Source organism: Petaurus breviceps, unplaced genomic scaffold, assembly GCF_028583685.1.
Source record: "Petaurus breviceps papuanus isolate PSGF00001 unplaced genomic scaffold, PetGlider_PUasm1.0 90825, whole genome shotgun sequence".
NCBI lineage: Eukaryota > Metazoa > Chordata > Mammalia > Diprotodontia > Petauridae > Petaurus > Petaurus breviceps.
This window is the reverse complement of record NW_027187353.1, coordinates 2,972,184-2,987,998: the sequence shown is the minus strand read 5'-3', so window position 1 is coordinate 2,987,998 and position 15,815 is coordinate 2,972,184. Positions and strand designations below refer to the sequence as shown.

Below are 15,815 nucleotides of genomic sequence, written 5' to 3'. Positions count from 1 at the left end.
ATTTCCTAGGGTGACCCCTCCCTTCCCTGATGCAGAGCACACAGATGGTCTTGGAGAGCTGCTTGCACTGAGCCAGCAAAAGACTTTTCAGAACTATTAGACTGTTAGAACTTTTCTAGGCTGGTCCATAGGCAAAAGGTATGAAGTCCATCCCAGGGCCTGTCCTTGCAGCCTTTCTAGCTTGGTAGAACTGGCCAAACCTTGTGGTCTGCTGGGATAGCAGGATTATCTCCCCATCTCAATGAGGCATCTGAGAAGGACATCTTAAATTTTTGGACCTGACCTGTGGTATTGCATAGGAAATTTCTAGGGAAGAAACTTCCCCTGCCAATGCAGACCTGTACCTTCTCTGTAACTTCTAATTGTGTGACCTGGGAAAAGCCATTTCTCAACATCAGTTTTCATTTCTGTAAAATGGGGATAATTATAACCCTTTTCTCACAGGGTTGTTGATTGGATCAGATGAGATAAGTGCTTTGTAAACTTTAAAATGCTATCTAAATCTACCACTATTATTGTTGGAATCTTGGAATGTTATCTGGGCCCTGAAAAGTCAAGTTCTATAATAGCTAGTATATGTCAGAGGCAAGCCTTGAATGTGGGTTTTCCTCCTGTACTGGGACTCCACACTTAGGTGCCCCCCTCATTTTGCAGATGGGGAAACTGGGCTTCAGAGAGCCTAAGTGACTTATGGTCACACCTTTAGTAAGTGCCCAAGGCAAGATTCGAATCTCAAGTCTTCCTGAAGTCAGGTCCTGAACTTTGTATATACATGTATACATTCATGTCTGTTTAAATTTGCCCACTTATGTGTCTGGGCATTTCAGATATTAGTCTATGTTTTAGCATCTTAGAATGTTGCTCCGAGAAGGGAATCTGGAAATCATTTCATGTTCCCCTTGTGTTTGACAGAGTAGGTAACTGCACCCCAGAGTACCAGTGACTTGCCATCCCCATAATGAGTATCAGAGCTTTCATTTGAATCTCAGACTCCAAATCCAGGGCTTTTGCCCCTATGCCACATGTATTTCCAAGTGCTGTGTGTGTGTGTGTGTGTATGGAAGCTAGCTGGATACTAGAGAGGGAGCCAGCAGCTGCCGCTGACACAAAGGTATGCAGAATGTCCCCCAAATCTTAGGGCATTGCTGTACCCTAAGAGTTTTGGGACACCCCCTACTTTACTTTATACCAATTGACCAACTGACTGATTGCAATAAGCCTATTCTAAAAAAATGTCCTTTTTGAAGTGTATTTGAAGGCATTCCATCAGTAATCTAGCCCTTTCATGCATTGGACACACTGTTTTTCCCTCTCTCATCAAACCTTCAGTTTTCACACCCTGGGTTTGCTTACACTGAAGCCTGCCTGCTTGGCATTCTTGACTCTGACTGTTAGGTCAGAGCAGAGTCTCACTGGGCAGGAGAGACCCTAAGGTAGTCACTGTACTCTTGGCTATGGGGAAGCCATCCATACAGGCTTGTGCCAGGCCAGCCCAGTGGCCAGGGCAGCAGGACTTGAGGCCCCAGGGTTGGAAAGAACATCCTTGGAGAAGTGGAGAAGACTCGACATCCTGTTTGGCGGGTCTGACTCCCTCTGCCGGTTCTATTTACTGTCTCCCTTGAAACTGGCTGTTCTCCCCAGGGGGTGGGGACTGACCCAGCTCTCACCCAGGGCCAGTGATTTCTGTGCCAGCAAGGATCAGGCCTTGTTCCTGCCGAGTCCCTGGCTCCCAAAGTTCTGGTCCTGGCTGGGCTGAGTGTCTACTGTGAGAGCAGTGTTGCTGCTGGGGCCTGGGGTTTGGAGAAGGGGGAGGCTGGAAAAAACAGGGGCTGGCAGGGGAAGCACAGGCTGGTTGATGCTTCTTCCAGGGAATGGGCTCCTTGGGGGGGGCTGAGCCCACGCCAGGGCATTCCATCGCCTGAGGGATTCTGGTAAGAGGAAACTAGAGGCTAGAGGTCAGAAACCAGAAGGGGTGGGGACAAGGGCTATGGGCCGGATGGAGCCAAGGAAAGTATGATGGGCAGGCAGGAAGAACTCATTTCTATGAGAGGAAGGGATCAAGAGAGAGAGAGAAAGAAATAGCAAGGACACCAAGGGAGAGGGAAGAAAGATTTACCTTTAGACTTGGGGCATACCCATTGCCCCAGAATGTACTCGAACTTGGATCTGGCTCTAGCCTGGGTCTATTGATGACCTCATTCCAAGGGTAAGGAAAGAAAATCTGGACTAGAAGCTTGACTGGACACTGCTTGCCCTGAATATAGCTAGCTCCTTACTCTTCTCCAAACTGATCTTCCTTGTCTGATTCCTAGAAGAAGACCTTCTTTCTGCTGTCAGGGGACACTGACCTGTCTGGACCCCGAAGGCTGAGACCCGAGGGGGTGGGTAGAGGAGGGCGGTGGTCCCCAGAGTCAGATTGTGCTTGATTCAGGTCTAGGCACACAGGGTCTCTTTGAAGTATCTTAGAATCATGCATCAATGTAGGCAGTTTCCCCAAATGTCTTTTTTTTTTTTAAATAAGATTGGGAATTCCTATCTCTCCTAGGCTGGAAGTATAGCAGCCACTATCCCTCTCCTGAGATGCAGGTAAGTTTTGACCAGCTCTGTTTCTGACCAAGGTTGGCTGGTTCACATCTCCTTAGGACAGCTTGGAAGCGGCGCCGCCCCCCCCCCCCCCCCCCCCCCCCCTCCCCCGGACCCCCCCCCACCCCGCCCCCAGCAGAGATTATGAATGTGGCCTCTCTATACTAGGCCCCTCTCACTGTCTGTGCTGCATGTCTGGAACTCTCTCTCTTGTTATCTGCAGGCCAACTCTCTGCTAAAATCCCACCTTCTGCAAAAAGCCTTTATTCCTCCTTAATTCTGCATCCTCCTCTCTGCTGCTGATCTCCAGTTTATCTTGCACATATCTCGTGGGTTGCATGGTCTTCCCCCCCTTAGACCTGCTTTCTGAAAGCAGGATCTGTTTTTGTCTTTCTTTGTAACCTTTATATAACCCTTGGCATACAGTAGGCACTTAATAAATGCTTGTTGACTTAATTTAGCTTTGGAGTCAGAGGACCTGAGTGTGAATTCTGACTTCTCCTCTTCTGGGTGCTCACCATTCTGGAGGCAGACTTCAGGTGAGCACTGGTAGTTTTCACCTCTTGTTCCTCAGACATGAACTCATCCTCAGCCTCCCCAGTAGCAGGGGTTCGAGCTCTGTCTTCTCCAGGACTCCAGGATGCCTCCGTATGTCCCGAGTGGACAACCCTAAGTCAAGGCGCCTGCCTGTACAAGCTAGGCTCTGCTCCTTAATTTCCTCCTGGGGAAGAATAGGGTATTTGATCTGATGATCACTATGTCTAAAATTAATCCATGTCTCCCAGGTGCTAATGGGAAAGGGCAAACCACCCTGGTAACAAATGTACAGTTTAAGAGGGGCCTTTCCTCTCTCTCCACCTCTCCCCACCGAGTTTTAAGGGACCCCAGTGGTCATCTAGTCCCATGGTCTCAAACTCAGTTAGAAATGGGGGTTATGAGTCCACACATGAGGATCCAGGTGGGCTGCATTTTGATTTGGCTTTAAAATGTAATAGGGTATATGTTTTGTTGTATTTTTATTTATTTTGTAAATTATTTCCCAATCACATTTTAATATGGCTTGGGTCACACTTAGCAGGACATAGGCCTGACATCTCCTGTCTAATCTAACCCACACCTGAAAAAGAGTCTCCCTTATAATATCCCAATGAAGGGGTCACAGAGCTCCACAGAGATTTGGAGGTCAAAGGCCTCCAAAGAAGGTCAAGCTGTGACTTCCTTAGATGACCTCTGCATTTCTGGATAGCTCCAATTGTTAATATGTATTCTCTGGTTTAATAATGCAGCCAGCCAGTCCTTCTAACAGTGGACTTTCAGGCTGGCAAATGGGTGAGATGGGCCTTTGAGTCGTTTGGAGGCCATTCGGAGCCCCTCAGATCATGCTAACTACCTAATTTTCCAGGCAGTAAGGGCCATAGGAAGTGCCTGCTTAGAAGCATGAAGAGTACAGTGAAGCCAGGGGAGGGGGAAGCTTCTGGGAAGGAGGACATGGGAAGGCTGCATTGGAGGGCAGCTTATTCCCATGGCCTTCCTTGGGTCCAGATCTTAGAGCTGCCGACAGTCTGTTTGCCAGAGCAGCAGAAGAGAAGGGGGAGGAGGTCTAGGCCTGGTGTTCGGGTCTTCCAGGTTGCTCCCTCCTCTGCCTCTGGCTGAGCTCCTAGACTAGAATCATAGAACACCAGATCCACCATGCACCTGAGAGACAGCTGGCTTCGCCCATTTCACAGAGGAGGAAACCGAGGCCAAGGTATATTTGGTGATTTGCTACAGAAGGTAAACACCTTGAGGGTGGGGTCTGCCTCACTTTTGCAATTGTACATGGAACCCAGCACAGTCCTTGGCACAGTGGGCACTTGACAAATGTGCCAGGTCACAGAGGGTAAGTGACAGCGGGAACTGCAATCTAGGTCTCATAGGATCATTGCTTTAGAGCTAAAAGACACCACAGGAACCACCTCATTCAACTTTTCAGTTAATAACTGAAGAAACTGAGGCCCAAAATGGAACATGCTATAATAGCTAATCACAATTGCTAACTTTATCTAGAGCTTACTACTTGCTAAACACTTTGCATTTATTGTCGATTTTGATTTGGTGCTATTATTATGCCCCTCCCCCATTTTACAGATGGGGAAACTGAGGCAAACAGGTTAAGTGACTTTTCCAGGGTCATACAACTAGTGTCAGTGGTTGGATCTGAACTCAGATCTTCCTGACTCCAGGTCCAGTGCTCTATCTGGTGTGCCACTTGGCTGCTACTAAATAATTTGCCTTAGGACACAGAGGTGGATGAGATTTGAACCCAGATTCTAGGGTGAATGCAGTTTCACATTCCTTCCTTAATTCCTAGGCTCACTCCCCCAACACCATACGAGCTTTAGATCATCAGCAGTGACCCTTGGAATCAACCCAGAGGACCATCCTGATTGACCTTGGGTAATCAGTCAACAAGCATTAATTAAACTCCTACTATATACCAAGACTGTTAGATCCTTCTAGGGGAGGGACAGATACCAAACTCCATTAAACAGACTCTTGGATGAGAAGTGATAGCCCATGACATTACAGGTCTATCATACAGGAGTTAATTGAACACTGTTTCTACTGAGAGAGGCAGGTAGCTTGATGAAACAGACCCTGAGTATCAGCAGACCAGAATCCTAATACCTCCTATCCATTCACTGCTAGCACAACCTTGGGTAGGTTACTTCTCTCTGGCCTCAGTTTCTCCCTCTGTCAAAATGAGCAGTTTAATTTAACTGGACTCAAAAGTCCTAACTTTCCATGATTCTAGTCTAAGGATTGTGGGGGATCAAGGGGCAGCCCAAGAGCTGCAGTGTGTGTGCATAGAAAACTGCTAGCCAATTTCTTCCTCCTTCCTCTCTCATCTCTCCAGTCCACACGGGGATTTGGATATAGGGGAGGGTGGTGGGGAGCCCTAACATTCAATAACCCTATGACTTTCCAGCACTGGTCCAGGACTTGGGTTTACCTGCCTCCTATTCCAGGTGGATGGGGGTGAGTTGCCCCCTAAAAACCTCTAGACAAGCAAGAAGATTCCACAGGGTTCCCCAATAACCTGTTTTGGTCCTCTGTCTCTTCCTCATAACAGACGGCTGTCAATGCTAATGTTATGATCCTATGAGGCGGCAGATAAGGGTGGACCAGAGTTTGAATACTCCCTCTTGACATTTACTAGCTGTACCATGATGGTGGGTATTTCCTCATCTGTTAAATGGGCCAATCCTACCTTTAGTGCCTACCTCAGAGCTATGATGGGGCTCCAATGAGATCATGCACAAAAAGGAACATTAAAATGCAGCTGGAAGGTCAGTTAGCATTTTATCTTTATATAATAGGCCTTTGGGGCACCAAAGATTGACATGGAATGCAGAAGACCCAGGATCAAATATTGTCCTTTTGCCTTATTGGGTCTCAAGTTTCCTTGTCTGTGAAATGGGAATAATAATGCCTGAACCACCTGCCTCACAGAGTGATCATTCTTATTTTTTTTTCTTTTTGCTTTTTGGAGGACGGAGGGCAGAGCACTTGGGGCTAAGTGACTTGCTCAAGGTCACACTAGTAAGTGTTAAGTGTCTGAGGCTGGATTTGAACTCAGGTCCTCCTGACTCCAGGGCACTAAGCCGCCTAGCCACCCCCTCACAGTTATCATGAATCTCAAATGTTAAAACCTTGGACTTAGGACCTGCTGAATGTTTGCTTTCATGGGTTTGATTGCAGGTAAGGGCTACTTTAAGGCTGTGTGGTGAAGTGGGAGTCAAATGACCTGGGTTTAATATCTACTGGATGCTTCTTTTTACACCTTATTCCCCGCCCTCCCTCCCCCAGCCACTGCAGTTTCATCTCCCGGCTGCTTCTCCCACCAGCCAGCTCATCTGTTGCCCCTGAGCATTTTCCCTGGCTGTCTCCCAGGCCTGGAAGGCCCTCCCTCCTCATCTTGGCCGCCTGGTGGCTTTCCCACTTCCTTTAGGTCCCAGACCAAGGACGCCTTTCTGAACCCCTCTTCACTCTAGTCCCTTCCCTCTGTTGATTATCTGCAGTTTACCTCGTATAAAGCTCGTTTGTACACACAGTGGCCAGTGGTCTCCCATTAGAGACTGTGCTTCTTGGGGGCAGGGACTGTCCTTTGCCTTTCTTTGTATCGCTGGGGCTTATCGCCAGTGATGGTCACTTCACTGAAGGTGGGATTCCCCTTTCCACATGCCAGTGGTCTAGAGGCAGCTATCTGGTACAGCTGTTGAGCTTAGAGTCAAGATAACCTCAGTTCAAACCCTGTCTCAGATGTAGCTAATTGTATGACCCTGGGCCTCAGTGTCCTCATCTTTAGAATGGGGATAATAATAGTACTTCCCTCACAGGGTTGTTGTGAGGGTCAAGAGGGGTAACATATATGTAAAATATTATGTAATGTTATTATTATTATTCCCTAGGCCAAGATTATAATGTAGTAGGAAGAACACTGACTTTTGAGTCAGAGGACCTGGGTTCCAATCCCAGTCTACCACCAGTGGGACTGGACAAGTGTCTCTCCTTTGGATGTTGGATAAAGTGAAGAAGCTGGCCTTTCCAGTGCTGAGTCCACGATTCACCAATCACTCTCCATGAAAGGAGCCTAGCACTGAACAGGGCTCCCCCTGCCCGCTTCCCATCGCAGAAATAAAGGCAGCTTGGACACCAAGATGTTGACCAATCAAAGCACCTTTTATAGAGGCCCTGGAGAATCCCCACACACTCCCAAGGAACATGAACTGGTGGAAGCCCTGCCAAGGCTGCTCAGTGGCTTCTCGTCCCTGGGTTTCGCCATGGGCTTAGTCCTTGGTCCCCTGCAGAATGTGGTCTTTCTGATGGCATTTTCCCAGGACCTTAGTGCCAGAGATGCCATGTGGTCTGTGACCCCGGAGAGCTGGCAAGCCAAACCCCTGCTCTCCCATTCTGGGGCAGTTACTTCCAGACCCGGACCCTAGAGCTGGGATCCTGGTGCTTTTCCTGGCCCAGAAGGCCAGCTTTCCCAGGTTTTTTGCAAGCTCCCAACCTGGTCCGCTTTAGTAATGTGTTAAATAGATTTTTGTGCAATATCCCTTAAATAAATGTGGATACCCTCCCCCAGGGAACTCCCTTCCTTCCTTCCCATAAACCCTGAATATATTGTCTTACTGACTGGGTGGCCACTACTGGACCTCTCTCCCTGTCCCCACTAGCCCCACTATGAGGGGGAAGACCTTGGCTCTTGGCTGCCACCATTCTTGGGCCCTGAGAGGAAGCTCCTTCCCAGAAACCCCAAAGTGGGTCACAATGGGAAGGTGTTTCCCCCATTGCAGAGTGAGGGAGGGCTTGTATTTCGGGTCTGGGGAAAGTAGAGTCTTGAGGTGGGGACTCCTGAAGTATAACCCCATCTATCTAATCTCCACCCCAGCCAAGGCTCTCTAGTAGGGGAGAGCCTTTCCTCTTTGCCCTTCCCTTGACAGGGGGACATGACTTACCCAAGGTCATGCCAGGAACTGGAGATGGGATTTGATGGACCCAAAAGTTTTGCTTCCCCCTGCTCTCCCCATTAGGCCATCCTTCCTCCTAACTGTTCAAATGGGGTCCCCAGCAGAGGGGCCAGATTAATTTCCTTAATTCAATTTTCCATCCCTGCCCCCACCTCCTCTTATTCCTAAACCTTCTGAGTTCTCCAGGTGTGGTGGTGTGGGGAAGGGAAGATCCTTGACCCTCATTCTCGACCCTTTTGGATCTTTGTTCCACCTCGAGGCCTTTCATCTTTCTCCCACAATTTACTGGGTTTCTCTTTCTCAACAGATGTCGCAGTGAAGGAGTTGGCCACTTTGGTCACCCCGAGAAACCCACTGAGAAGAAGGAATGAGAGGAGCTAGAATGGATAAAAGGAAGTAAGGAAAATGGAAGTGGGAGGTAGAAGTGGGACCCTAGGACCCCGAGGAGGAAAGAGAATTGTCTGTCAGAGCTGTTCCTGGCAGGACAGGGCTTCAGACCCAGTATTGGCCATTCTTTAGGGCAGGGTTGGGTGTCCGGCAGAATTGCAGCAGCTCTGGGTCCTGCTGACCCCTGGCCTCAAGCCCTTTGCCAGGCACTGAGGTCAGTGGGATGGTCTGGCTGGGGTCCGTCTTGCGGAAGGTCTCCGCGTCGCTGGCCATGCCGTTGCGAGGCTTGGCCGACAGACCCTGGACGTTGTGCTTTCCTGTCTTGTTGCGCTTGCGGAGGTAGAAGAGCAGGGGCAGAATGAGGGCCAGCAGGAGCAGGATGAGGCAGATGGGAATGATAATGCTAAACATGTTGGCTTCGATGAAGCCTAGGAAGGTGCCCCCTTCTGCAGGCGTGGCACTGGTGGGCGTTGCCTGACTCTGCCCACTGGTGGGGGCCACTTCTGCCTCCCTGATGTTGGGGGTGGGTCTCTCAGGCCCCTTGGGCCCTGTCACTGTCCTGGAGGAGCTGTCTTCTCCACGGGAGCCCCCATTGGTTTCAGAGGAGCCAGGAGAGACGAGCAGAATCACGCCATAAGGCCGGGATGCGTTGTAGGGCTCTGACATGTAGTCAAGAGAAGCCACAGCCGGGGGCACACCCCTGGCTGAGAGTTCAAAGGTGATGCTGTCATGCAGCATTGCTGGCTCCCTACCTTCCGGCTTGCTCAGCTCCAGCCCGATCAGCCCTTCCTGGAGGTCCTCCTGGGTGAACAGGTCTACTGGCTGGGCCTGAGGATCTTGCTCCCTGTCCCTGGGGATTCGCACTATTTGGCCTCTCCGTGGTCCCTGAAGGATTCGGAACCGGGGCACACTCTGTGTCTGGTTGGCCAGCTCCCCAGCATCTAGGATGCCCGTGTCCAGACGAAGGGTGGTACCTTGGGGCCATGGTTCACCAGCCTGTGCCCGCACCAGTGCCCGTACAGTCACATTCACTGTCGCTGAGGCATTGGCGCCACGGGCAAGTGAGAGGAGGTGGAACCAATCCGAGGCTGAGGTGAAATTGGTGAAGGAAAAGGCTACTTCCCCTTGCTCTACTTGCTTCTGGCTAAAGCTGGTCTTGGGCTGCCTGTTGACTAGCACATGCCCATGTTGGGGCATATGGGTAATGGAATATGTGGCATCTGGTTCTTCTTGGTCAGAGATGACAAAAAGGTGCTGCTGGGTCAGTGGGGCCCAATTCAAGCCCTGGGGTATTTCTAGTGGTGACCGGGTCCGTACCTCAATGGAGGATGGCAGGACATCCACAGAAAGGGAGGAGTCCACAGGGGGACTTGCCCCATCAGAGATGCTGAGCTGGAAGATACCCAGGGTGCTGCTGCCGTTGGCTGTGAAGATCAGCCTCCCAGCATCCACGTCTGCCTGGGTGAACCGAATCACAGGGGAAGGCTGACTGTCCATCAGCAGGAGGTAGCCATTGTGAGGTGCCCTCTTGACATGGTACTCGATCTCTTCAGGGGAAGAGTCTGGATCCACAGCGCTCAGCTGAGCCCGGGAGAGGGGGGCACGTGTGCCCCGAATGATCTTCAGAGGTCTGGAAGCCTGGGGCTGGGGTGGTTTCTCATTGACATCCCTCACAGTGATCTGGAAAGTCTCAGAGATCACAGGCCCATGTTCTGTGGTGGGGGGCTGAGCAGAGTCTTGCTGCCCATCCTGGATGGAGGCTTGGAAATGGAATCCATCTCTCTGGGTGCCTGAGCCCCTGTGGATGTAGGCCAGCTGTCCCCTGGCCAGGTCAGACTGTAGGAAGTAAGGCTGGGCACCATCCAGGTGTTTGCTGCCCACCCACAGCTCCCCGTGGGCCGGCAGCTCTGTCACTAAGAAGACTACGTTGTGGGAGGACCGATCTGAGGCTGGGATGCTGGCCAGGAGGTTGGAGGCATCCAGGGATGCCCGGGTGATCTCTGCCCTCTGACCCTCTGGGACCCAGAGACCTAGAAAAAAAGCAGAGTAAGTCAGTAGTGCTCTGGATCCCTGGAGGGCGGGGAGCAGGAGAAGAGGTTGCAGACAGGGACTGAAAGGAGGAAGTGTGTCCCAGATATGTGACGAATGAATGGAAGAATTCATTCATTCAAGCAGGGGATGGTAGCCTGAAGATTCTGAGCTCACTTCAAGCCTTTCCTGATTTCTTCAGCTGATAGCATCCCCTCCCCCCTCCCAATTACCTAATTATCTAGTATTTATTTTGCATATTTCCTGCAGATACTTATCGACTACTGGCAAACTTGTTTTTCCTCCAGGACTGGGGCTATTTGGTTTTTTGCTTTGGAATTCCTGGAGACCAGCACAGTGCTTGGCACAGTGAGTGGCCTAATTGTTATTGGCTGAATAACTTCTTGTCTGAAGGGTGGTCCCTGCCCGTGTCACCACTTGGAGGGTCGGAGGGTAGGGACCCTGTTTCCCCTAACAGATTGGGGCTGGGTGGGGAGGGGGAGAAGAAGGCTACCTAAGAGCTGGAATAGCGATTGGATCTCCTCACTGCAGGGAAGATTTCGTGAGGGCAGGGACCATATACTCTGCCCCTCACACCAGGGGTTCCCTGAGGATCCCCATCTTTGTGAGACCTCTTGAGCTGACTCAGGGGTACAGTCCATCAAGCTGGGAGCTCCCTGAGAGGAGGTAAGGGTCTTTCTTAACAGCCTGGGAGCTCTCTAAGGAGAGGGACTGCCTTTTCTCCTCCCCAGGGGGTATTTCATGAGCCTTTCTGATAGATGAGAAATTGGTCTCTTCTACTTAGTTGGTTTGGGAACGGAGCTTTCCCTACTAGGTTTTGGGACTGTAAATTTGAATGAGAGAAGAGAGGAAAGCTTCTGGCAGCCACAGAACTTCTACCCTTGCTTTTGCCTACAGGGCAGAGAGCATCATGGAGTGGTGGTTGATCCCCACATCACCCCCCACTTAGTTTCCAATCAGACTGCTCAACGGCCCATCTGCTTGAATCTTCTCCTAGGTTCTTTGACTTTCCAAGGTTCTGAGAGGAACCACTGCCCCCCCCCCCCAAGTAATACACCATCTTCTCCGAGGCTTCCCCACCTTCCCCAACTTGGCATCAGTTTCCCCAAACACACAAACAGCTTTCACCTTCATTCTTCCAGAGGCGACTGGGACGTTGGGAACAGGGCACCTCAAAGGACACTGCAATGGAAAGGCTGATGGCAACATCTCGGGCAGGCGGTGAGGACACCCGGAGGCCCAGAGTGTCCTGGGCCAGCCAGAAGGGTTCCAAAGGCATCTCGTGCTCATAAAATATCTCCCCTGAATCCACCTAGAAGAGGAGAATAATTTTGGATCTGTGGTTGTCATGGGGTGGAACTTGAGGTTTTTGAGGCTGGAGGGAAGTGGGTATCCCCCTCAAACTAGGAAATTAAGAGGTTAGGGTTTCTGTGTTCCTTCATCAGACCAGAGACTTCCAGCGTTGGGATGGTTCCCCCTCAGACGCTAAGCTACTCAAAAACCAGGGTTGTGTCTCCCAGTTCAGATCCTGGACTAAGGGAAAGAGCCATGGCTTTTTAACTGGAATGAGAGTTTCCCAGAGTAAGGATGCCTTTCCTTTCTCCATCTACCTCTCCAATGCCCAGGACAGAGATCTGTAACAAGTAACATGATTGACTCTTCAATGCAGATGAGTTAGTCAGATCCTTCTTCTAAGGGTTTGGTGAGAGAAGGGAAACCCAGAGCGCTTGATGCTGTCTAGAGAAGGCAGGGCCAGGGAGGAGGGGCTAGGAAATCCAACTAGCGTGCCACTGGGCAAATACCAATGTTAGCATTCTAATCTTATACCATCCCAGTGCCAAGCACAGAGCAAATGCTTAAGAAATGCCGACTGATCAAGTAACTTCTCAGCTCCGGGACTCTTGGCTGAAAAAAGCTTACACAATCTTTGACCATATTAAGAAACAGCATGTCTAGGACTAGGTTCCTGGTCAGATAACATCAGGTGTGTTGTGGACACTACATTTCAGGAAGGTCACTGATAAACAGGAGCCCATGGGGAGGAAGGCAACCCAACCACAACGGTGAGAAGACTAGAGACCATGGAGTCCAAGGTCCTAGGGGAGAGACAAATTGGGGAGAGTAAGACAAGGTTGTGGTGGGGAGGAGACTGGTGTGGAAACATCACTCCTTGTTTATACAATTATGAAATAATATTTTTCTCTGGTCTAAAAAGCCCTTTCTAGACTTGAGTTTCAGGGGAGAAAACTCTTTGGAAAGGAAGGTGATAGGTTGAGGATGAAAAGGTCTTGCAGAAGAAAGTAGGTTAAAGGGGATAACCCAAATTTAGAACAAAGAATAACTCTTTGACTTAATATTGTCTTTCCCACCGTGAAGGGATTGCCTACTGACCCATCCAAAGGCTATCTCTAGTTATTTATTCCCAGAAGGAATTACCTTAAGACTCACTCATAGTAAATGCCTCTTATTCCCTTTTGAAGGGAACAGCCCTCTTCTATTCCCAAGATATTACCCTTTGGGAAGAGTCCAAATGATTCCTTAAGGGGAGTGGTCAAGAAAATAATGCCACTGGAATGTTAACCTAAACTGGTTTTTGTACATTGTGATTTTCTTCTTCAAGATTCTTATGTTACCTAAAATTTTCTTGGAACAGAGACATATTGGAGGGTATGAGAGATCTATTTCAGACATCAATCTAAGCCAGAAATGGTTTGAATCTTAGATTAATATTAAATTTAATAAAATTGTTTCTGGCAGATGTGCCTGAAATAAAGAATACAATATGAATATTTTTATTCTTTGACACTTATGTCTTCAATATTTGAAAGATTGTCATGTGAAAGAGGGAATAGGTTTGTTCTCCTGGGTCCTGAAGAATAGTACAATATACAATTGGGTAGATCGATGTCACCAACAGATGAATTTTGTCTCAATATAAGGGGAAATCTCCCTAATTATTATAGCTGCCCACTGTTGTGGACATTCTCCATCACTAGGGGGATGGCTTTTCCATTAAGGTTAGGCTGACCCCTTGTTGGGAATAGCAGGCAGTCCTATTTAGGAAGGGGAAGATGACATCATAGAAGTTCTTACTCAGGAGAGTGACTGTTTCAGGCTGTGCCTTTCCTTGTAAATAAATACCCCAGGCTCAGAGCTGCAGGTGTAGTGGGAGGGGAGTTATTTGGGAGGCCTCTGGGGAAGATGGGAATTATGTGGCTAAAATTCCTTTTCCCATCCCTCTTCCTGTGGTCCCAGGGAATCCTGGGGAAATCTTCCATTTCTCAGGTGATAAAGTTGATAACAATGGTTGTTAAGGCAGCTCTGCTGAAAATTTCATGAGAGGAGGAAGGAGGGTAAAAAGGAGGAGAAGCCAGAGATATGCTTGGTGACCCTGGAGACTTGGAAAAAGATCTAATAAAATAAAGAAACCAGAAGGAAGTTGGGCTTGTTTAGCCTGGAGAAGAGAAGGGTCAGCAAGTAGAAGAGGGAGGGAATAAGCATTTATAGAGTACCTACTGTGTGCTAGGCACTGTGCTTGTGCTAAGCTATTAGGATCTAAGGATGGATTCAAACTCAAGTCTTTATGACTCCAGGTTCAAAACTCTATCTACTGTACCACCTGCTGCCTCTTCTATAATAATCTGATTTTTTTGGTTGGAGATTTCACTTACCAGTACAACCTCTCCATAACAGATAATGAATTTGAATGTCACAAATATGTGTGACTAACTCTCATCTCCTGATTGTCTGTCATCTGAGAACTCAAGGGCAGAAGCCTAATGAATGAATTTACTAATAGCTTTTCCTCATTTTGAAAGACAATAATAGTCTTTCCTGGAGTCCCTGTAGTGAGCACTATTTGGGATCTCTTTCTATCTGAGTGGTAAACAGGCTTTATAACGGTCAGAACACTGCTTCTAGCGACACACAGAAATGGTGTGACTCTATTTTCACATCTGTAAAACAGACACAATAACTTCTTTACTACTTATCTCACAGGGTTGTTTGTTAGGAAAACTTCTTTGTCAATTTTAAAGTCCTGAAATTCAAGTTACAACGAGCTTGATGGCCTTTCTCAGAATGCTGAGACTTTTCACAGATCATTGAGACAGTAAATTGGGATTTCCATGACTTTCATCAGGTGGTGGTGCAGAAGCTAGCCAAAGGTCTGAAGTCAGGAAGACCTGAGTTTAAACCCAGCCTCTAACACAAACTGTGTGACCCTGGGCAAGTCACTCAACTTCTGTTTGCTTTGGTTTCCCCAGCTGTAAAATGAGAATAATAATAGCGCCTACATTCCCAGGGTTGTGGTGAATATCAAATGAGATAATATTTATGGGGGAACAGTACTTAGCACAGTGCCTGGAAAATATTAGGTACTATCTAAATGCTTATTCCATCCTCCATTTAAAAAACCAGTAGTGTATTTCATTGATGGATGACTGCTAGCCAGCCTATATTCAGTAAGCTTACTATTAATTAGGGACACATTAGCTCAGCCTGAAGAGTGGTTGGGAGCCTGGCAAAATGATAGAGTGGGCTTGCATTAACTCTTATTCCCAAGGATGATTATGGTTTAAAAAAATGTAAATAGCCTTTGATGGGGCTCTTACCATTATAGGTAAATAAAGAAGTTATTAGCTTTTGAAGGGAAACATGGGGAAGGGAGTGGTCAGGAGGTTTCCTGAACCCCTAGAAGAGCAGTATAGTCTTGGAGTGGGTTTGTTTGGGACTTTGGTTGCGCCATCCAGAGGGAGTAGTGGACATGCCCACTCAAAGCCTTGAGGTATGAATGGGAACACTTCAATTTTCTCTGTCTAGGCTTTTGGGAGGGAGGAGTGACCAGCTTTCCCAAGCATTCCACCATCAGCCCACCTGAGCCCTGGGCACGGCATCCATGGGAGCATGGCTAGAGTTCTCAGACCTTTGATTATACATCACCTTGTGACATTCTTCCTTGAGCTCAGATTTGTCACATGATATCTACTTTAAGCACAGGTCTGACCACATCACTGCTGTGTAACAATAATTAGACCATGGGGGCCTGGACCCATTCATGGAAAGGGATTGGCTGAGGTCCTTGGGTATATGGTCCAGGGAAACCATGTGACTTAAGATGTGAGTTCCAAAACCCTTGATTTTTGGGAGAGTCAGTCAGTCAATAAACATTTATTAAGTATTTACTATGTGCCAGGCCTGGTGCTAAGTGCTGGGAATACAAAGAAAGTGTGTGTGTGTGTGTGTGTGTGTGTGTGTGTGTGTGTGTGTGTGTGTGTGTGTGAG

At 48.5% G+C, this 15,815-nt stretch overlaps 1 protein-coding gene and 1 long non-coding RNA gene across 4 annotated transcripts in view; one reads left to right on the top strand and one right to left on the bottom strand.

Annotated features, from left to right (window-relative positions):
* The first annotated feature begins 1,533 nt into the window (after positions 1 to 1,533).
* Positions 1,534 to 7,707, top strand: LOC138148453 (uncharacterized). Of its 3 annotated transcripts, none has more exons than XR_011165069.1 (5): positions 1,534 to 1,765; positions 2,546 to 2,586; positions 3,045 to 3,122; positions 4,210 to 4,330; positions 7,035 to 7,707. It is a non-coding gene; the product is annotated as an uncharacterized lncRNA (long non-coding RNA). The 3 variants fall into 3 exon arrangements; XR_011165070.1 differs by having other exon boundaries at positions 1,534 to 1,931; XR_011165071.1 differs by lacking the exon at positions 1,534 to 1,765 and adding an exon at positions 2,056 to 2,206.
* A 141-nt stretch (positions 7,708 to 7,848) lies between these two features.
* CSPG4 (chondroitin sulfate proteoglycan 4) overlaps positions 7,849 to 15,815 on the bottom strand; it is a 93,842-nt gene continuing 85,875 nt past the window's right edge. The window contains exons 9-10 of the mRNA XM_069071115.1: positions 11,661 to 11,844; positions 7,849 to 10,513 (exon numbers count right to left, since the gene is read on the bottom strand). Coding sequence (XP_068927216.1) covers positions 8,589 to 10,513; positions 11,661 to 11,844 — 2,109 coding nt within the window. The 3' untranslated portion in view covers positions 7,849 to 8,588. The remainder of the gene's footprint in view (positions 10,514 to 11,660; positions 11,845 to 15,815) is intronic.